Source organism: Salmo salar, chromosome 04 (assembly GCF_965601325.2).
Source record: "Salmo salar chromosome 04, fSalSal1, whole genome shotgun sequence".
Classification (NCBI taxonomy): Eukaryota; Metazoa; Chordata; class Actinopteri; order Salmoniformes; family Salmonidae; genus Salmo; species Salmo salar.
Genome location: NC_138294.1, coordinates 44306796 through 44330395, shown reverse-complemented (window position 1 = coordinate 44330395; position 23600 = coordinate 44306796). Strand labels below are relative to the sequence as shown.

The 23600-nt window shown below is 43.3% G+C and overlaps 1 protein-coding gene across 1 annotated transcript; it reads right to left on the bottom strand.

Annotated features, from left to right (window-relative positions):
- Positions 1-486: 486 nt before the first annotated feature.
- On the bottom strand, positions 487-20511 carry fhl1b (four and a half LIM domains 1b). Its single transcript, XM_014196022.3, has 6 exons — positions 20275-20511; positions 11122-11306; positions 3888-4062; positions 1559-1728; positions 1193-1379; positions 487-1070 (listed from the first exon to the last, which is right to left on the bottom strand). Exons 1-6 carry the CDS (start codon positions 20423-20425, stop codon positions 919-921), a joined length of 1020 nt encoding a protein of 339 aa, XP_014051497.1. The 5' UTR covers positions 20426-20511; the 3' UTR covers positions 487-918.
- Positions 20512-23600: the final 3089 nt, after the last annotated feature.

Genomic DNA, 23600 nt, shown 5'->3' with positions numbered 1-23600 from the left:
TCTATCCCTGAATGGATGGATGAGACCGATTGTGTTTTCTAATGTCAGTGAGACCTGTAGGTGTACACACATGGAAAACCCCGACCTGACTGTCGCTCCCCCCCCCCCCCCCCCCCGCCCCACCCCCCGCCTATCCCTTCTTTGCTTTATATGCTGTGACAGTGAATCAGCCTTCAGGGTACGAGCTCTTCTCTTCCCTACATTACTGCTCTCTCCAAACGCTTATAATCAATGGATGTTTGTTACATTTTCAATCTCTTGGTTTTGATGGCACACAAACTGTACAGTTAAATGTCTGTGTTGCTGGATAAATTAGGCATTCGTCCATGGGTCTGAGATTTTGTATTTTTATTTGAATAAGGATGTTATACCTAGTATATACTGAACCCAATATATAACAATTCAATGTAATTACAACGATCACGACAAAAGAAACCAGAGTCCCCTCACAATGCTTGGGAACACAGAAAAAGAAAATCACACAACTTTGTGGAAATATATTTGTTTATTGCTGATTACAGACCCACAAATGGAAGACACCAGACATGCAGTTCATTATATTGGATTTTCATAGATTTTCATTGGCTTTGTGCATGGTAAGTGACAAATGAAAAGTGCTTATAATTACCCATCACAATTACTATTAGCTAAGCAATCTCTCTGGGACACTGTTTTCCCCTTTAAGACCTTTGAATTAACAGGTATAGTTATGATGTTCCCCAGGGTTGAAACGTCTCCTATAGAACATGACTCCAATCTTTAGGAAGATACTCGATTACCCCACTGAATCCACAGATTTCATCAAAATATTTGTATCCCTCGCTATCGCTGTAAAATAAAAAAGTAAAACAATTGCTTTCAGCTTCACACCCTGAAAAGCTGGCATGGCAGACCCACTGTTTCTGTTCCAAGTTCACCTCAGACCTTGGCACAGTCGGAGCAGAAGATGTTCCCTCCGTTGGCCACAAAGCGCTTGTTAGCCAGGCTCAGGGAACACTTCTTGCAGTTGAAGCAGTGCTCGTGCCACGAGCTGCCCTCGTAGTTCACCACATTGGTGGCTTTGCCGAAACCTGGATGGGACGGAGAATAAACAACAAACAATTACAAATGTGTACAATCGTTCAATAGTGACGTTAGAGAGAGAGAGTGTGTGTGTGTGTGTCTGTGTGTGTGTGTGCGAGCGTGTATTGACCTGTTATGGGGTTCTGGCAGCCGTTGCATTTCTTGGCTACAGTAGTCTTGTAGCAGTCCACACAGAAAGCCTTCTCCTCGTGGGAGGTGAAGCGGGTCCCAGACAGAGGCTTTCGGCAGGAGCTGCAGACAAAACATTCTGAGTGCCATGGCTGCTCCTGGTAGTTCACTCCCCCGGAGGTGATGGTCTAGACAGGGGTCGGCAGAGAGTCAAGTCAGTTTAGAGGGGAATCCTCATGTCCTTTATACAGGAGAACCATTGGTTTCAAATCAACCACTTTGGTCCAATTGGCTTATTGAAAATGAACATCCATCAATGATATCCAAGAATTTGGAGGTCATTGAAAAAATGAAATCTTTATGTTACCTGCTTACAGCTGACACAGGTCTTAGCAAACTTCTTCTCATGGCACGGGCCACAGTAGATGTCAGTGCCTTTGGTCAGGAAGCTTTGGGAGCGGATGGGTTTTTTACACTGGTAACAGGTGAAGCAGTCCTCATGCCACACATTGCCTTTATACTCCACATTCTCAGAGCCTTTAGGAAGAAAAAAGCACACATCAGTCTCTATGATGGTTTAAAGGGGCAATCTGCAATTGGTACATACATTTTTTGATTTTTGAATTATATATATATATATATATATATATATATATATATATATATATATATATATATATACAGTCGTGGCCAAAAGTTTTGAGAATGACACAAATATACATTTTCACAAAGTCTGCTACCTCAGTTTGTATGATGGCAATTTACATATACTCCAGAATGTTATGAAGAGTGATCAGATGAATTGCAATAAATTGCAAAGTCCCTCTTTGACATGCTAATGAACTGAATCCCCCAAAAACATTTTCACTGCATTTCAGCCCTGCCACAAAAGGACCAGCTGACATCATGTCAGTGATTCTCTCGTTAACACAGGTGTGAGTGTTGACGAGGACAAGGCTGGAGATCACTCTGTCATGCTGATTCAGTTTGAATAACAGACTGGAAGCTTCAAAAGGAGGGTGGTGCTTGGAATCATTGTTCTTCCTCTGTCAACCATGGTTACCTACAAGGAAACACGTGCCGTCATCATTGCTTTGCACAAAAAAGGGCTTCACAGGCAAGGATATTGCTGCCAGTAAGATTGCACCTAAATCAACCATTTATCGGATCATCAAGAACTTCAAGGAGAGCGGTTCAATTGTTGTGAAGAAGGCTTCAGGGTGCCCAAGAAAGTCCAGCAAGCACCAAGACCGTCTCCTAAAGTTGATTCAGCTGCAGGATCAGGGCACCACCAGTACAGAGCTTGCTCAGGAATGGCAGCAGGCAAGTGTGAGTGCATCTGCACGCACAGTGAGGCGAAGACTTTTGGAGGATGGCCTGGTGTCAAGAAGGGCATCAAAGAAGCCACTTCTCTCCAGGAAAAACATCAGGGACAGACTGATATTCTGCAAAATGTACAGGGATTGGACTGCTGAGAACCGGGGTAAAGTCATTTTCTCTGATGAATCCCCTTTCCGATTGTTTGGGGCATCCGGAAAAAAGCTTGTCCGGAGAAGACAAGGTGAGCGCTACCATAAGTCCTGTGTCATGCCAACAGTAAAGCATCCTGAGACCATTCATGTGTGGGGTTGCTTCTCAGCCAAGGGAGTGGGCTCACTCACAATTTTGCCCAAGAACACAGCCATGAATAAAGAATGGTACCAACACATCCTCTGAGAGCAACTTCTCCCAACCATCCAGGAACAGTTTGGTGATGAACAATGCCTTTTCCAGCATGATGGAGCACCTTGCCATAAGGAAAAAGTGATAACTAAGTGGCTCGGGGAACAAAACATCTATATTATGGGTCCATGGCCAGGAAACTCCCCAGACCTTAATCCCATTGAGAACTTGTGGTCAATCCTTCAAGAGGCGGGTGGACAAACAAAACCCCACAAATTCTGACAAAGTCCAATCATTGATTATGCAAGAATGGACTGCCATCAGTCAGGATGTGGCCCAGAAGTTAATTGACAGCATGCCAGGAAGGATTGCAAAGCTCTTGAAAAAAAGGGTCAACACTGCAAATATTGAGTCTTTGCATCAACTTCATGTAATTGTCAATAAAAGCCTTTGATACTTATGAAATGCTTGTAATTATACTTCATTATTCCATAGTAACATCTGACAAAAATATCTAAAGACACTGATGCAGCAAACTTTGTAGAAATTAATATGTGTCATTTTTAAAACTTTTGGCCACGACTGTATATACCTATTGATTCTTGATGAATATAACTTATAAATGCCTTATGAGCGTAGTTCAACTGTCGTACCCCATCAGAACCCAACATACAAGCTTGTTTGACTCCATTGGTTGTAAATAATGTCATTGTAAACAAATACTGAATAGCCTCAAAACATCGATTTTATGGATGGTCATTCATTCCATCTATAGCTCTGTCTATGCATTTGAAACTGGTTAAATTTCTCCAGCCCCAACCCTCAGCTATTTATCAAAACAGTGGTGGGGTGTCCACTTTGTTATTGTTTGAACTGCAGATTGCCACTTAACTGAAATGTAGGAAAATGTTTACTAATCTAAGTTCACGTGATGGAGAGCACCTAAGAAATGAATCATACAGAGGGTATAAATATCACTAGCTTCATTTAATGTCAACGCAAATCAGTGAGTCTTAGCCCATAGTGTCCCTTACCGGCTAGAATGGCTTTGTAGCAGGCGTGACAACGAGGGGCATCCTCCCGGGAGCTGCACTTCCCACACATGATGCGGTCATCCTTAGCACTGAAGGACTCCTTGGCTAATGGCTTGTAGCACTTGTAGCAGCGAAAGCAGTCGGCGTGCCAATAACGGCCTTTATGTTGCAACTCCTGAAGGAAGGAAGGAAGGAAGGAAGGAAGGAGGAGGAAGGAAGGAAGGAAGGAAGGAAGGAAGGAAGGAAGGAAGGAAGGAAGGAAGGAAGGAAGGAAGGAAGGAAGGAAGGAAGGAGGCAGAGGGCAGAGAGAAGAAGGGAATGGAGGAGGGAAAGAAAGACAATCTTTTCAAATCAAATCTAATGTTATTGGTTGCGTACACATATTTTGCAGATGTTATCGCGGATGTAGCAAAATGCTTATGTTCCTAGCTCCAACACTGCAATAATACCTAACAATACAAAACAATACACTCAAATCCCCCAAAATAAAAAGAAACAAATTAAGAAATAGAAAAATATCACAACGAGCAATGTCAGAGTCTGGAATATAAATATATGTATATGATAGAGTGTATAGACATTATGGACAGTATATAAATAGAAAAGGTGTGTGAAGCAGTAGTTATATAGGATGAGCCTTGACTAGAAAACAGTATATACAGTTGAAGTTGGAAGTTTACATACATTTAGGTTGGAGTCATTAAAACTCGTTTTTCAACCACTCCACAAATTTCTTGTTAACAAATTATCGTTTTGGCAAGTCGGTTAGGACATGTACTTTGCGCATGACACAAGTCATTTTCCAACAATTGTTTACAGACAGATTATTTCACTTATAATTCACTGTATCACAATTCCAATGGGTCGAAAGTTTAAGTTGACTGTGCCTTTCAACAGCTTGGAAAATTCCAGAAAATTATGTCAAAGCTTTATAAGCTTCTGATAGGCTAATTGACATCATTTGAGTCAATTGGAGGTGTACCTGTGGATGTATTTCAAGGCCTACCTTCAAACTCACTGCCTCTTTGCTTGACATCATGGGAAAATCAAAAGAAATCAGCCAAAATCTCTGAAAAAAAACTGTAGATCTCCACAAGTCTGGTTCATCCTTGGGAGCAATTTCCAAACGCCTGAAGGTACCACGTTCATCTGTACAAACAATAGCACGCAAGTATAAACACCATGGGACCATGCAGCTGTCATACCACTCAGGAAGGAGACGCGTTCTGTCTCCTAGAGATGAACGTACTTTGGTGCGAAAAGTGCAAATCAATCCCAGAACAACAGCAAAGGACCTTGTGAAGATGCTGGAGGAAACAGGTACGAAAGTATCTATATCCACAGTAAAACAAGTCCTATATCGACATAACCTGAAAGGCCGCTCAGCAAGGATGAAGCCACTGCTCCAAAACTGACATAAAAAAGCCAGAATACGATTTGCAACTGCACATCGGGACAAATATCACACTTTTTGGAGAAATGTCCTCTGGTCTGATGAAACAAAAATAGAACCTTTTGGCCATAATTACCATCGTTATGTTTGGAGGAAAAAGGGGGAGGCTTGCAAGTCGAAGAACACCATCCCAACCGGGAAGCACGTGGGTGGCAGCATCATGTGTTGGGGGTGCTTTGGTGCAGGAGGGACTGGTGCACTTCACAAAATAGATGGCATCATGAGGAAGCAAAATTATGTGGATATATTGAAGCAACATCTCAAGACATCAGTCAGGAAGTTAAAGCTTGGTCGCAAATGGGTCTTCCAAATGGACAATGACCCCAAGCATACTTCCAAAGTTGTGGCAAAATGGCTTAAGGACAACAAAGTCAAGGTATTGGAGTGGCCATCACAAAGCCCTGACCTCAATCCTATAGTTTAAATTTATTTGGCTAAGATGAATGTAAACATCCGACTTCAACTGTACATATAAAGTGGGTAAAACAGTATGTAAACATTGTTGAAGAGACCAGTGTTCAATGCCTATGTACATTGTATCATGACGCCGGAGAAGATGGCTGATGTTTTACGTGCTCCTAACCAACTGTTTTTTAGTTCGTTTTTTTGTTTTGTTATGACCGAACATAACTTCTGGACATCAGAATAGCGATTACTCACCACGAACTGGGAGACGCTTTTTTTTCCTTTAACGGGTCAGACGAGCCCAACGTGAACGACATACTGCTTTCCCGGGAACAGGCCCAAATCCCCGTCATTTGGTGAGGAGATGATGAAAAAGAGGAAGGAGGTCGGGTGGCCTTCTGAGAATTCGTAGGCGATCGAATAAACCCCCCCTACCTTCCGTTCTACTAGCTAACGTGCAATCATTGGAAAATAAAATCGACAACCTACGAGGAAGATTAAACTACCAACGGGATATTAAAAACTGTAATAGCTTATGCTTCACAAAGTCGTGGCTGAACGACGACATTATCAACACACAGCTGGCTGGTTATACTCTGTATCGGCAGGATAGAACAGCGGCGACTGGTAAGACAAGGAGGGGCGGACTATGTATATTTGTAAACAACAGCTGGTGCACGATATCTAAGGAAGTCTCAAGGTGCTGCTCGCCTGAGGTAGAATATGATAAGCTGTAGACCACACTATCTACCTAGAGAGTTTTCATCTGTATTTTTCGTTGCTGTCTACATACCACCACAGATCGATGCTGGAACTAAGACCGCACTCAATGATCTGTATTCCGCAAACAGGAAGACACTCATCCAGAGGCAGCGCTCCTAGTGGCCCGGGGACTGTAATGCAGGGAAACTTAAATCCGTTTTACCAAATTTCTATCAGCATGTTAAATGTGCATCCAGAGGGAAAAAACTCTAGACCAGATTTACTCCACACACAGAGAAGTGTACAAAGCTCTCCCTCCCCCTCCATTTGGAAAATCTGACCATAATTCTATCCTCCTGATTCCTGCTTACAAGCAAAAATTAAAGCAGGAAGCACCAGTGACTCAGTCAATAAAAAACTGGTCAGATGAAACAGATGCTAAGCTACAGTTCTGTTTTGCTAGCACAGACTGGAATATGTTCTGGGATTCCTCTGATGGCATTGAGGAGTCCATCAATGATGTTGTCCCTACAGTGACCGTACGTACACACCCCAACCAGAAGCCATGGATTAGAGGCAACATCGTCACTGAGCTAAAGGTTAGAGCTGCCGCTTTCAAGGAGAGGGACTCTAACCCGGAAACTTAAAAGAAACCCCGCTATGCCCTCCGACGAATCATTACAGACTACAAAGGGAAGCACATCCGAGAGCTGCCCAGTGACACGAGCCTACCAGACGAGCTAAACTACTACTATGCTCGCTTCGAGGCAAATAACACTGAAACATGCATGAGAGCACCAGCTGTTCCAGATGACTGTGTGATCACGCTCTCCGCAGCCGATGTGAGTAAGACCTTTAAATAGGTCAACATTCACAAGGTCGCAGAGCCAGATGGGTTACAAGGACATGTACTGCGAGCATGCGCTGACCAACTGGCAAGTGTCTTCACTGACATTTTCAACCTCTCCCTGTCCGAGTCTGTAATACCAACATGTTTTAAGCAGAAGACTAAGGTAACCTGCCTAAATGACTACCGACCCGTAGCACTCCCGTCAGTTGCCATGAAGTGCTTTGAAAGGCTGGTCATGGCTCACATCAACACCATTATCCCAGAAACCCTATACCCACATCAATTTGCATACTGCCCCAACAGATCCAATGATGCTATTTCTATTGCTCTCCACACTGCCCTTTTCCTCCTGGACAAAAGGAACACCTATGTGAGAATGCTATTCATTGACTACAGCTCAGCGTTCAACACCATATAGTGCCCTCAAAGCTCATCAATGAGCTAAGGACCCTGGGACTAAACGCCTAAACACTGGATCCTGGACTTCCTGACGGGCCGCCCCCAGGTGGTAAGGGTAGGTAACAACACATCTGCCATGCTGATCCTCAACACAGGGGCCTCTCAGGGGTGCGTGCTCAGCCCCCTCCTGTACTCCCTGTTCACTCATGACTGCATGTCCAGGTACGACTCCAACACCATCATTAACTTTGCTGATGACATAACAGTGGTAGGCCTGATCACCGACAACAACGAGACAGCCTATAGGGAGGAGTTCAGAGACCTAGCCGTGTGGTGCTAGGACAACAACCTCTCCATCAACGTGATCAAGACAAAGGAGATGATTGTGGACTATAGGAAAAGGAGGACCGAGCACGCCCCAATTCTCATCAACGGGACTTTAGTGGAGCAGGTTGAGAGCTTCAAGTTCCTTGGTGTCCACATCGCCAACAAACTAACATGGTCCAAGCACACCAAGACAGTCCTGAAGAGGGCACAACAATGCCTATTTCCCCTATTCCTGCTGGGTCCTCAGATCCTTAAAAGGTTCTACAGCTGCACCATCGAGAGCATCCTGACTGGTTGCATCACTGCCTGGTACGGCAACTGCTCAGCCTCCGACCGCAAGGCACAACATAGGGTACTGCGTACGGCCCAGTACATCACTGGGGCCAAGCTTCCTGCCATCCAGGACCTCTATACCAGGCAGTGTCAGAGGAAGGCCCTAAAAATTGTCAAAGACTCCAGTCACCCTAGTCATAGACTGTTCTCTCTGCTACCGCACGGCAAGCGGTACCGCCAAGTCTAGTTCCAAGAGGCTTCTAAACAGCTTCTACCCCCAAGCCATAAGACTCCTGAACAACCAATCAAATGGCTACCCAGACTATTTGCATTGCCCCCCCACCCCCTCGTTTACGCCGCTGCTACTTTCTGTTATTATCCAGGTACTGTTCACCGGACGTGCTACCTGTCCCAGACCTGCTGTTTTCAACTCTCTAGAGACAGCAGGAGCGGTAGAGATACTCTCAAAGATTGTCTATGAAAAAGCCAACTGACACTTACTCTTGTGTTACTGACCTGTTGCACCCTCGACAACTACTATGATTATTATTATTTGACCATGCTGGTCATTTATGAACATTTGAACATCTTGGCCATGTGCTGTTATAATCTCCACCCGGCACAGCCAGAAGAGGACTGGCCACCCCTCATAGCCTGGTTCCTCTCTAGGTTTCTTCCTAGGTTTTGGCTTTTCTAGGGAGTTTTTCCTAGCCACCATGCTTCTACACCTGCATTGCTTGCTGTTTGGGGTTTTAGGCTGGGTTTCTGTACAGCACTTTGAGATATCAGCTGATGTAAGAAGGGCTATATAAATACATTTGATTTGATTTGATTTATTATCTATGCATAGTCACTTTAATAACTCTACCTAGATGTACATATTACCTCAATTACCTCGACTAACCGGTGACTCCATTGACTCTGTACTGGTACCCCCTATATATAGTCTCGCTATTGTTATTTTACTGCTGCTTTTTAATTACTTGTTCCTTTTCTTAATTACTTGTTCCTATTCTTATTCATATTTTTTAAACTGCATTGTAGGTTAGGGGCTTGTAAGTAAGCATTTAATGTGTGACTAATAACATTTGATTTGATTTGACATAGGTAGCAGTCTTTAAGGTGCAGGGTAGAGTACTGGGTGGTAGTAACAGTGACTAAAGTTGAGGGCAGTGTACTGGGTGGAGGCCAGCTAGTGGTGACTATTTAACCATCTGATGGCCTGTAGATGGAAGCTGTTTATCAGTCTCTCAGTCCCAGCTTTGATGCGCCTGTGAACAGGCCGTGAACAGGCTGTGGCTTGGTGGCTGAGGACCTTGATGATTTTCTTGGCCTTCCTGGGACACCGGGTGCTGTTGATGTCCTGGAGGGCAGGCAGTGTGCCCCCGGTGATGCATTGGGCTGACGCACCCCCCTCCGGAAAGCCCTGCAGTTGTGGACAGTGCATTTGCCATACCAGGCGGTGACATGGCGCAACAGGATGCTCTCAATGGTGCATCTGTAGAAGTTCATGAGGGTCTTAGGGGCCCTCACCTCCTCCTTGTAGACTGTCTTGTCGTTGTTGGTAATCAGGCCTAGCACTGTTGTGTTGTCTGAAAACTTTATGATTGAGTGGCCACGCAGTCATGGATGAACAGGGAGTACAGGAGGGGGCTGAGCATGCACCCTTGTGGGGCCCCCGTGTTGAGGATCAGAATAGCGGACGTGTTGTTGCCTACCTTCACCACCTGGGGTCGGCCTGTCAGGAAGTCCAGGACCCAGATGCACAGGGAGGTGTTCAGACCAAGGGCCCCGAGCTTAGTGATGAGGGTACAGAAACTATGGTGAACAGCTTGAAGCAAATTGGGACAGCAGACTGGGATAGGGAGAGATTGAATATGTCTGTAAACACTCCAGCCAGCTAGTCTGCATATGCTCTGAGGACGAGGCCAGGGATGCCGTCTGGGCCGGCAGCCTTGCAAGGGTTAACACATTTAAATATCTTTCTCATGTCGGCCCTGGAGAATGAGAGCTCACAGTCCTCGTGAGCGGCGGTGGCCCACGTCAGTGGCCCGCGTCTGCGGCAATGTGTTTTCCTCGAAGTGGGCAAAGAAGGTGTTTAGCTTGTCCCGGAGAAAGGCGTTGGTGTCCGCGAAGTTGCTGGTTTTCCCTTTATCTTCCATGATTGTCTGGAGTCCCTGTAACATATGTCTTGTGTCTGAGCCGTTGAATTGGGACTCCACTTTGTCTCTGTACTGATGTTTTGCCTGTTTGATGTCCTTACAGAGGGCATAGTTGGACTGTTTGTACTCGTCCATCATCCCAGTCACCTTGCCGTGGTTAAATGTGATGGTTCGCGCTTTCAGTTCTGCATAAATGCTGCCATCTATCCACGTTTTTTGGTTTGGATAACTTCCTGATGAACACAGTAACAGAGTCAGTGTGGACGTCAATGTTATACTCAGAAGCAACCCGGAACACATCCCAGTCCGCGTGATCAATCTTGAAGCATACATTTCAAGATTGAAAAAACAATCCTGAAGCATAGATTCCGATTGGTCAGACCAAAGTTGAACAGTCCTTACATGGGTACTTCCTGTTTAAGTTTTTATCTTTAGGAAGGGAGGAGCAGAATGGTTTTCTCCCTCACATGCTGTGTAGACAGTGTGCACTCATAAACAAGTCTAGACAGACAGTCTGCAGTCATGAAAACACATGCTGACAGTTTGCAGGTATAGACAAACCCATTTGGAAACACACAAAAATACATAACACATGTAATACGTAAAATACATTTCATGCCAGTATATTAGACATGGGAGGTGTCACTGAACACACACACACACCTTGGAGTCGATACCAATAGGACGGCGGCACTCAGTGCAGTTGTTGGCACAGAACTTGTCATGGCATCGGACACAGACAGGCTTCTCCTCCTGTTTAACGTACTTCTTCCCACTCAGGTCCTCCCGGCAGTATTTGCAGTTCATACTGTCCGTCATGGCAACATCAACAGCAGAGTAGCAAACACCTGGAAAACACACAGGCGTAGAGGACATACTGAGCTGTTGCTCTGTTAATCACAAGTGGTATGTTTCAGGAACTATTGTCAGAATAAAATGGTGTAAGTCCTGCAGAGTACATCAATACAATTGAAAGCTATCAGATATGGTAATGACTGGGTTTTACATTACTTGGCCACTTGCATTACTTCTTATTGCCACAGAGGGACAGCGTAGCTCTAGTAGTGTAGCTCTAACGATATGAGGGAATGAAAGTGAACCGCAAACAAAGAGAGACGGAACACTATTCAATCAAAACCTGTTCACATCCAGACACAGGTTAACAACAGTTCGAGTGTACTCCGTTCCCAGGGAAACCATGCTGTAATATTTACTGAGGTGTTGATAAGATGCTATTTGTTCAACAATCTTTTAACAAGGAGGAACATTGAACTGGGTTGGACCCTGGTTGCTTTGTTCTGTAATCACAGCAAACAAAAGGTAGACTGTGCATGTTCCTCACATTATGCTTATCTCCTACTAATATGATTGGCAGGGATGTTGTAAAATGGAGAATTAACTGTGACGGATGGTTGAAAGGGCATAAAAAGGTCTGGAGAAAATCACCATGTGCCCTGCCATAGATCACAAATAGATCACAAATAGATCCTTGATTGTAGGGTTAGGATGACAGAAAATAAATAAAATCCATACGTAAAATGAGTGGAACCTAAACCACGGAGACTGCTGATAGCCTACACACACACCTTTTTACTGTATCAGCATGTTCTTGTGCATGTACTAGGTGTGAGTGTGTATGTTTGTGCGTGAACATGCGTTGGTGCGTGTGAACGGTATGTTTGTGCAGGGAGGTGTACACATGAAGGAATGCCTGGTATGAATGTGGTGAGATCTGGACTGTTGACACAGCTCTTTGACAGACCCAGTGAGCGTAACCTCCCTTTGGACCCCCTCTGTGAAGCAGAAGAGGTACTAAGGACCCAGAGCATACAAAAACTAGACTCTTACGTTCATCTATTGCAATGTGTACGGTTATTCCATTGTTGCTATGACAGAAATATGCACGTTTAATACAACAAAATCTATATACTGTGAGCAAACACTTACAATAAAGAACCGTTGGTGTCTGAAAAAAGAAAATCGTGTTAAAGAGCTTGTTGTTGTAAGTGCAGTGTAAAGCAGTCAGAACCCAGGGAATGTCTGCCACTGCCTTAGACCTGACCACAGACTCAAATAGCTCGTCCCTTTTCACTGCACTAGAATATTTCAGACAGTGGCATTTTACTACAGTCTGAATGCACAAACCAAATTGGAGCTCATTCATGTCACATGTTGTCTCTACCTATCTTCCCTATCATCTCCTCATCTCCCGTAGTAACCTGTAAAAGACTAACGCATCACTTAAGCACACGAGAAAACAAAAACGAGAGGGGCCAGGGCCCACAGAAAGTTTCCATAATCGAATGTATCTTCTGTTGAGTTGACAGCCAAGGCCAACCCACACATTCTCTGTCTTTTCCCTTCTTCTCTTCCTCTGTTGAAATCCTTCTTTTTTTTCTTCTATTCCACCATCGCGCACCCCCCATCTCTTGCTCTCTCTTTCTTTCATAGACACATGTTGACGTTATCCACATTTTCCCCTCCTCTTATGTTGCTTTTACCCCCCCCCCCCAAAAAAAAGGAGAACTGGCATCTATGTTAAGGTATGACCAAAGAGAACATTGAAATGAAAGAAGTCAATGACTTTTCTTTATCTCTGAGTGAGCCACCACCACCATTATCAGTAGCCCGGGTGGTTTGGCACTCAGAGGTAACTTGAGCTACTCAGAACAATGACCGCCATTCATAGGCCAGCCATTCTGCTCTGTGCTGCATGCTATCATCACTGTTTTCTGGTCATTCCTCGACAAATGCAGACATGTACGCACAGGAACTTAACAATGAGCTCTGACGATGACGTCAGAGGTAATCAAACTTCTTTTATCTGAATTGATCTGATCTCCATGGAAACGATAAGAGTTATTGGGAAACAGAGAAGTGGAGTCTTGCTTCTCTGACATCTCGTGCCAGCATCTGGATCCCAGTTGGGTAATGTGTGAAGGGCTACAGCCAGAGAGGGAACACGACAAAACCAGAGCATCTGTGGCCAGGGCTCTCTCAGCAGAGGATATGCATCAGCCACGGGACTCTACGGAATTCCAGAGTGGTTGGCGAGCCATATACTGCCTTGTGGCCTCTCCCCCCCTCCCTCTCTCTCTATAGTAAAGTTGTTTTTATCCCTCTGGCCATGGAAAAGGGTTTGGTGCTTTACCTCACCCTAACCAGTGGCACAGATGTGGGAGACCTAATTAGAATTGGGACAATGACATCATCTTGTGGTTCAAACAGCTTTTAGGCACATGCACACATACACACAAACAAACACACACACACACACACACACACACACACACACACACACACACACACACACACACACACACACACACACACACACACACACACACACACACAGAAGACAATTCAGCAGCTGGGGAAGCATTGAAAGGTTCTGGTATGTTGGCATGAGCTTATCACTAAAGAATGTGGAGGAAAGCTGAGAAACAGGACGTCTGGTAGACTGGTGGCACATTCTGCTTCGAGCTGTCAACAGTCTGCAAAAACTGCTGAACTATTCTCAGAAACTGCCTATAGTCTAGTTCACACACACAAGTACACACTATCCTTCCAGCAATACACTTTTACTAGACATGAGCCAGATATCTATCAGCAGCGGTCTGACACCAACCAACATGGGCATTTTACAAGGGTGTGAGTCATACTACTGCCTTGGTGTGTTTGGACCATGATAGTTTGTTAGTGATGTGGACACCAAGGAGCTTGAAACTCTCAACCCGCTCCACTACAGCCCCGTCAATGTGAATGGGGGTGTGTTCGGCCCTCCTTTTCCTGTAGTCCACGATCATCTCCTTTGTCTTGCTCACGTTGAGCGAAAGGTTGTTGTCCTGGCACCACACTGCCAGGTCTCTGACCTCCTCCCTATAGGCCGTCTCATCGTTGTATGTGACCACCGTTGTGTTGTCAGCAAACTTAATGATGGTGTTGAAGTTGTGCTTGGCCACGCAGTCGTGGGTGAACAGGGAGTACAGGAGGGGACTGAGCACGCACCCCTGAGGGGCCCCGTGTTGAGGATCAGCGTGGAAGATGTGTTGTTGCCTACTCTTACCCCCTGGGGACGGCCCGTCAGGAAGTCCAGGATCCAGTTGCAGAGGGAGGTGTTTAGTCCCAGGGTCCTTAGCTTAGTGATGAGCTTTGTGGGCACTATGCTGTTGAACGCCGAGCTGTAGTCAATGAACAGCATTCTCACAATGGGATATGGCTAACTCCCGTATCGCAGACATGTTCTCCGAAGCCAGGGTAGTCCCAACAGCATCACCACTCCTTCTTCTGTAGAAGTCAAGGGCGGTGGGTGGAAATCCATAAGCTCTAAGGCGAGACAATTGCAATTGAAACTGACCTTAGGGGTAATGGCGGGGTTGGGTAACTATGTTACCTTGGATAACCCCGGAGCAAACTTTAGGCACGAGTGGTGGACTGACAGCTTACTCACTCGCTTTGCAGATGTAAGGGCAATCAGCAAAGATGTTTTGAAGGAGAGATATTTCAACTCCAAGCCTTCCAGAGGCTCAAAAGGTTGCTGTGGAATTGCCTCAAGCACAATAGACAGATCCCAAGATGGGGCTAAAGGGCTGGAGAATGGGGGTTAGCGCGACGCGCTCCCGACATGAAACAACATAACAGAAGGTGTTTCCCTATTCTGTTAATGTCGAAGCCTATATGAGATAGCAGCTAGTGTAACGCCCTGGCCATAGAGAGGGGTTTTTGTTCTTTATTTTGGTTAGGCCAGGGTGTTACATTGGGTGGGCGTTCTATGTTCATTTTTCTATGTTTTTGTATTTCTTTGGTTTGGGCCGTGTGTGGCTCCCAATCAGGCACAGCTGTAGTTTGTTGTTGCTGATTGGGAGTCACACATAAGGAGCCTGTTTTTCCTTTGGGTTTTGTGGGCGATTGTTTCTGTTTCGTGTTTGCACCTGACAGTACTGTTTGGCTGTCGTTTTCTTGTTTTTGTATAGTGTTCACATTGTTTAATAAATGCCTGAAGATGAACACTAACTCCGCTGCACCTTGGTCTACTCTCTCTTCTGACGGCCGTTACAGCTAGTTAGACATTAACAATGGAGAAAGCCTTCCCTCTGTCCAAAAGGTCCTACAAGAAGCATTAAACCTCGGATACAGAGCAATGGTCAGGAATAATCTGTTTTCGGTCCCACGACATGTTTCCATACAGTGAGGGTGTAGAACGGGCTCTGGCACTGTATAGTCTCAATGACTCTGAGAGGCAAGCCTGTTGCATTCAGATTTCTCCTGTCACGGGCGTGGCCCAGAGGGCCATGGTTCCTAGGTGAGGATGGAAAATCTCTCAATTCGCAATGGTAGTTGCCAGGGAATGTCGTAAAGCAGGAGAATGATCTCTGCTAACCAGAGCGTACCTGGCCATCGAGGGGCTACCAAGATTAGGAATAATCATTGTTCCATCACTCTGTTCAGGGTGGGGAGTATCAAGCATAGAGAAGGAAAAGAGTAGAGCATCACCCTTAGCCAAGGGTGATGCCAACGCGTCCAATCCCAGTGGTGCGTATCCTGCTATTGCAAAGAACAACGGACAGTGCATATCTTTGTGCGATGCGAAGACATCTATGGCGGCTATATCATATCTCTCCCAGATCTGGTTCACAATCTGGGGATGGAGTCTCCAATCCCCGTAAAGGGGATTCCCTCTGGACAACAAGTCCGCTCCTACATTCAGTACACCCAACAAATTTTGGGTGTCAGGGAAAATGTATGGAATAAAAAATACATTATTTTCCTTAGGAATGTAGTGAAGTAAAAGTAAAAGTTGTAAATAATATAAATTGTAAAGTACAGATACCCAAAGAAATTACTTAAGTACTATAAAGTATTCTTACTCAAGTACTTTACACCACTGTACGCAGGAATTGGGGTTAGTGAGTGTTGCATTAGCGTGTCAGTGCTGGGGCAGGAGACCTGCTCGGTTCTCCCTGTGTAAGGGTAGCATCCTCCATGGCTCTAAATATTATTCATTGAGCAAAGTGGGATCTAGCTAGTGTTCCAGGTAGAAAAGCTAGACAGACGTAGCTAGCCTAGACTGGTGCGTATGGAACTTTCTCACTCATCATTATTCACGACTCATTAAGGAATATCGGTAATCATGGTAGCATCCACATTAATGTAAAAGTGGTTAGAAACATATTTGATTCTTATTTGCATTAAAAGTGACTCCAAAATGACACAATACACGATTTACCATTCATTTCTATTGGGCACAAAATAATCTGAAACATTTACATTTAAATTTTAGTAATTTAGCGGATGCTTTTATCCAGAGTGATTTACAGTAGTGAGTGGATACATTTTCGTACTTTTTTATACAACCAAAACAAACAGCAAATGCATCCAACAAGTTTGTAGAGTCACAACCTTGATTTAATCATTGAGTGAAAGGAATATGGGACCAAATACTAACTTTTGACTACTTTAATACACATACAGTAGAAGTGAATTTGTCCCAATACTTCTGGTCCCCTAAAATGGGGGGACGATGTATAAAAAGTGCTGTAATGTCTAAACGGTTCACCGAATATGGACGAAAATACCCTCAAATTAAAGCTGACAGTCTGCACTTTAACCCCATAGTCATTGTATCATTTCAAATCCGAAGTGCTGGAGTAGAGAGCCAAAACAACAACAAATGTGTCCCTGTCCCAATACTTTTGGAGCTCACTGTATGTAAAGATATACAGTACCAGTCAAAAGTTTGGACACACCTACTCATTCCAGGGTTTATCTTTATTTTGTACTATTTTTTACATTGTAGAATAATAGTGAAGACATCAAAACTATGAAATAGCACATATGGAATCATGTAGTAAGCAAAACAGTGTTAAACAAATCAAAATACATTGTATAGTTGAGATTCTTCAAAGTAGTCACCCTTAGCCTTGATGACAGCTTTGCACACTCTTGGCATTCTCTCAACCAGCTTCATGATGTAGTCACCTGGAATGCATTTCAATTAACATGTGTGCCTTGCTAAAAGTTAATGCATTCTTAATGCGTTTGAGCCAATCAGTTGTGTTGTGGCAAGGTAGGGGTCGTATACAGAAGATAGCCCTATTTGGTAAAAGACCATGTCCATATTATGGCAAGAACAGCTCAAATAAGCAAAGAGAAATGACAGTCCATCATTACTTTAAGACATGAAGGTCAGTCAATCAGGAAAATTTCAAGAACTTTGAAAGTTTCTTCAAGTACAGTCGCAAAAACCCATCAAGCGCTATGATGAAACTGGCTCTCATGAGGACCGCCACAGGAAAGGAAGACCCAGAGTTACCTCTGCTGCAGAGGATAAGTTCATTAGAGTTACCAGCCTACGAAATTGCAGCCCAAATAAATGCTTCACAGAGTTCAAGTAACAGACACATCTCAACATCAACTGTTCAGAGGAGACTGCGTGAATCAAGCCTTCATGGTCGAATTGCTGCAAAGAAACCACTACTGAAGGACACCAATAATAAGAAGAGACTTGCTTGGGCCAAGAAACATAAGCAATGGATATTAGACAGGTGGAAATCTGACCATTGGTCTGATGAGTCCAAATTTGAGATTTTCGGTTCCAACCGCCATGTCTTTGTGAGACGCAGAGTAGGTGAACGGATGATCTCCACATGTGTGTTTCCCACCATGAAGCATGGAGGAGGAGGTGTTATAGTGTGGGGGTGCTTTGCTGGTGACTGTCAGTGATTTATTTATTTTGAATTTATTTAGAATTCAAGGCACACTTAACAAGCATGGCTACCACAGCATTCTGCAGCGATACGCCATTCCATCTGGTTTGCACTTAAGTGGGACTATAATTTGTTTTCAACAGGACAATGACCCAACACACCTCCAGGCTGTGTAAGGGCTATTTGACCAAGAAGGAGAGTGATGGAGTGCTGCATCAGATGACCTGGCCTCCACAGTCATCTGACCTCAACCCAATTGAGATGGTTTGGGATGAGTAGGACCGCAGAGTGAAGGAAAAGTGTTCAGCATATGTGGGAAGTCCTTCAAGACTGTTGGAAAAGCATCCCAGTTGAAGCTGGTTGAGAGAATGCCAAGAGTGTGCAAAGCTGCCAAGACAAAGGATGGCTACTTTGAAGAATCTAAACTCTAAAATATGTTTTGATTTGTTTAACACTTTTTTGGTTACTACATGATTTTATATGTGTTATTTCATAGTTTTGATGTCTTCAATATTATTCTTCAATGTAGAAAATATGAAAAATAAAGAAAAACCCTTGAATGAGTAGGTGTGTCCAAACGTTTGACTGGGTACTGTAGGTATTTTGGTATTTTATTAGGATCCCCATTAGCTGTTGCAAAAGCAGCAGCTACTCTTCCTGGGGTCCACACAAAACATGAAACATAATACAGAATGACATAATGCAGAACATCATTAGAGAAGAACAGTCCAAGCACAGATCTACATACAATTTTAAAAAGGCACACGTAGCCTACATATCAATGCATACACACAAACATATCAATGCATTCACACAAACTATCTAGGTGTCAAGATCTTTGGGGTATACTGCCTACCACTTTACAGGATGGATAAGAGTCAGCTTTATATAGCAGCCATACAGAAATATTAGCAAATTAAGATTTTATGGAGCACTGAGCTCATAGTAATTAATTTTGTGCATGCGACCTCTGACATTAGCTCTTTTCTGGGAGCGGGAAAGCTGCTGAAAGAAGCAATCTCTGGGCCAACATCTGTCCAATAACACAATTGGACTTTTAGCCAGACAGACACAGACACACAAAGACGGAGTGTCACGTCCTGACCATAGAGAGCTCTTATTTTCTATGGTAGAGTAGGTCAGGACATGACTGGGGGGTTTATCTAGTTTATTTATTTCTATGTTGTGTTCTAGTTTCTTTTTTCTATGTTGTTTTTTTTGTATGATTCCCAATTAGAGGCAGCTGGTCATCGTTGTCTCTAATTGGGGATCATATTTAAGTAGTTGTTTTTCCCCACCTGTGTTTGTGGGATATTATTTTGAGTTAGTGCATGTTGCACCGCTGGCGTCACGGTTTGGTATTAGTTTATTGTTTGTCTTGTTAAGTTTCACATTCAAATAAAATATGTGGAATGCGGAGAGAATGAGTGCGAGACATAAAGAGAGAGAGAGCGATATATAGAGGGAGAGGACAGGAATTCATTGAATTGATCTTGGTGATGCATGTTTCTGCCATCACATGCCTCAGTCCCAGAAGTCCATCCCTACACTGAAAAATCTTAATAAGAAACAGATTTGAGGAAGATTTTCAGAAGTCAGCATGTTGCATATGATATTTAAGCCAACGCCCCAACCAACTCAACACATTATTGCAAATAGCCTTACAGCATTTATTTAAGTCTAATTGGTTCAAAGGAAATACTATTCGGTGTTTAAAGAAAGATGACGGTCTATTAAAGCAGGCATATTCCTATTATTAACGCTGGTGATTTAACTGAAGTCGCCAGAGTTTGCTATGTAATCATCATGGAGCCAATTCATGTGCAGAAAACTATTAATAATAGGTTTGTTAAAATGCGGTATGTATTGCTGATTCTCGAATAAAAGACAGACATGAAATGCAGAAGTCGAAGATGCAAATCAGAAACAATATCAGTCTATGTTGCCATGTTGTATTAGATGGACTGACTAACTGTACGTTCGTGTTTACATAGCTTTTACATTCACAATTGAATCGAAAAACATGCCTCGCCAACAGGTCTACAAATAGTTTCTAATGTCCTTGTATTAATCAATAACGACAAGATTTGGATCTGTCCATGCAACTTACCAAATTCAAATAAAGTTATGTGGGACGCGCACGCACTCCCTGATCTGCACAAGCGCCAGTTCTTCTGCACAGGATATAGCCCACTACTGTATAAGGTACCTACAAAAAAATGCAAACCTCTCTGGAGGCAGGATATCGGGTAATAAATCATGACAGGATATGACTACCTTCGAATAAACGCATAAGTACTGTATTTCCATGCAGAATATATTGGCCAAGTCTTCAGGAAATGGTTGAATTAACAATACGCCTACTTATTGTTCTGAGATGTTGATTGAACTTTGTTTTTAATTGTAGCACTATTCTTTACACAATTGTTTTCAACTGAAAGTGTAGCCTATGTTAGGGGTTTTCAAACTGGGATCTGCGGAGGTACTGCAGGTCTGCGATTTATAAAAATATATAATTGGGAAACTTTTTTTTTGTGATTTAAAAAACAAATTTATGAATAACGATAGCTGCAAAAGAATACCATCATGGATACCATTTGTATGTATTTGCATCCAATATGAAATAAGTTGGAAGTAGTTTCATGAGCCAATGTTAACTAGCGTTAGCGCAATGACTGGACGTTAGCATGCTAGTGTTCCGTTTCAACGGACTCTGGGGAAGGAGATAAATGGCTTCATTGCCAAAATCTAGAACTATCCCTTTAATATGGAGGAAATTACAGTCATTGGCGCTAATTACTGGGTTGTTTCTGCATAGAAGTGGTAATTTTCGGGATGGAAAAACAGTTAAACGACCAAAGCCAGATAGAAAGCAAGCAGAATTTTTCTATATATATTTATTTAATACCATCTTTGAGAACTAACAATCAAATAAAAGCTAGACAGTCAGGAAGAATCAAACCATGTAAAAAATCAGGCATTCAAGGCACATGGCCATTGATTTTGTTTTGTTTGAGCAGAGGAACATTTAGCCATGGCAAAATGCATTTTCTCTACTCCGCCAATATACCTTTAGCTTTCTAGCTAGATTACTCAGTTCACACTTGCTCTTCCAATGAACTGCGGGGAGTTCAAAATAATGACAGTCTACCACATCTATTCATTTTAAAATGTTGATTAAAGTTACTTCTACTTTCCATTATCATTCACTTGATGATAAAACAAGACGTGATGTTGTTTTGTTATGCTAACATATGATGGGGTCCCTGGGTCGCTGATTTGCCTGGGCAGGGGTTTCTTGGCAAGAAATGTTTGAAAACCCCTGGCCTATGTGATATACAACAAGTTACAGTTTAACAGTTATAACATACTTGTACATAAATACACACACAGTGAGATGGATTAGCTTTTTTTTGGTAATAGCAACATTTATTTTTATTCACCATTAGATTCACATAAGTATGAAATAATTTAAACTACAATATTTGTTTTTATTGTGCTGCTAGTAACTTTGTCAAGTACAAATGAATAACACAGATCTAAGGTTTTGTTTCTCCCCACATCCACCAATTTAAACTTTATTTTTTGAATTCGCATTTCAAGGCAAAAACAAAATATACATCAATATCATGCACCCAAATACGGTTGGAACAAGTAAAGACAGCCTCACCTTTTCAGGTTGAATTTGCTGCTACTTCAACAACTGGCCTTTTATATACTAAATATCTACAACCCCACCTACAACCCTACTTACAGACTAGATTTGTTCCAGGGTAGACTATGTGAAGCATTCCATTCATATACTGACTACAATACACCGGTACAGTACTCATAACATGTGGTTACACTATCTACTGTCTGTGGTAGGGTAGAATTTGTTAGCGCAAGTGGCTTATGTTAAATAAAGATGACAAAAGCTAATACAAAAACGTAATATAGAACAAATGTTAGAATATGTCTATAGTTGTATTCGGCGCATGTGACTAATAAGATTTGATTTGATTTAGATGTAGTTTCTGCCTACCTGACTAAAAAAGAAAGGGGTTGGCAGGTATAATTCTTTGAAAACAAAAACAAATCCTGCATAGCAGAAGCTCGGAGTAACAGTTCCAGTTTCCTGTCTCGGAGCCCATACACACATTACGCCAGGGTGTACTCCATAGACAGCAGCTCTGTACAGTATCATACCAAACCCTTCTTCAGGTCAATAAATTCAGTATAAAGGCATCTGCTTATGGATAAGGACATCGAAGTGCACAGAGCAAGACTTGAGTAGACAGGAATCTCCTAACATAAATCTGCTTATGAATAAGTCTACTCATACACATGATATTCCACAGTGTATTGGTATGACATTGAGCTGGATTTCAAGGTATAATAATCCAAATGATTTCCTGTAAATTATTCATTAATATGTACAAATCACAGTAGGCTCAGGGGGGGTTGTCCATGGGCAGGGACCAGACATGTTCCCTTTACGACCAGTTCATGCTCCCCAAACACCACCACCTGGATCAAGGAGGTCACACCCCTTGTGGAGGCAGACAGGCATTTGTGGTTGGTGGTGCTGGGTGCTTGAGGCATCGGTGCTCATTGTGATGTCACAATACATGGTTGCATTGCCGTCATTCAGTTCGTCAGATACATCATTGTGCAGGAGCCCTTCATTCTGGAGAGTGAACGAATCAAGAACCACTACCATTACATTACCAGTGTGTGTGTGTGGGAGTGTGTTTGCTTGTGAACACTCACCTCATATGCCTGAGGGCTGGTGAGACAGCGTGCCAAGGGGCCATAGCAGCCTGGCAAGGTGGCAGTAAGGGATGGGCCGCTGTGAGTCCACAGCAGTTTCAGTTAGCTGGAGGAGGCTACACTCAAGGGATCTGATCCTCAAAACGCCACGGATTCCTTTAGCAATTCATTAGGAGATGACTATTACATTTACATTTTAGTCATTTAGCAGACGCTCTTATCCAGAGCGACTTACAGTAGTGAACGCATACATTTCATACAATTTCATACATTTTTTTCTGTGCTGGCCCCCCGTGGGAATCGAACCCACAACCCTGGCGTTGCAAACACCATGATCTACCGACTGAGCTACAGGGAAGGCCACTGAGCTACAGGGAAGGCTATACATTAGTCTTGGCGTTTTGGCTCTGCTCCTTCGGGGTAGCTCACTGCCAGAGCATATATCATGTAAGATATAATAATAATAACAGGCAGTGAACAATGCATGCTATACCAATCCCCCTGACCGAAACAAAAGCAGAGCCCAAACAGGTGGAGGCTGGGGTGGGTGGTGGGAAAGCAGAAAACGGATATGCATTGCGAGCAACGCATGTTACAGCATTAGAATGTCACCGAGAACACCAGCCATCAGAGAATGTGTGCTCAACCTGGTCGGCTAAATAGACCAGCATATTAAGGGTAGTG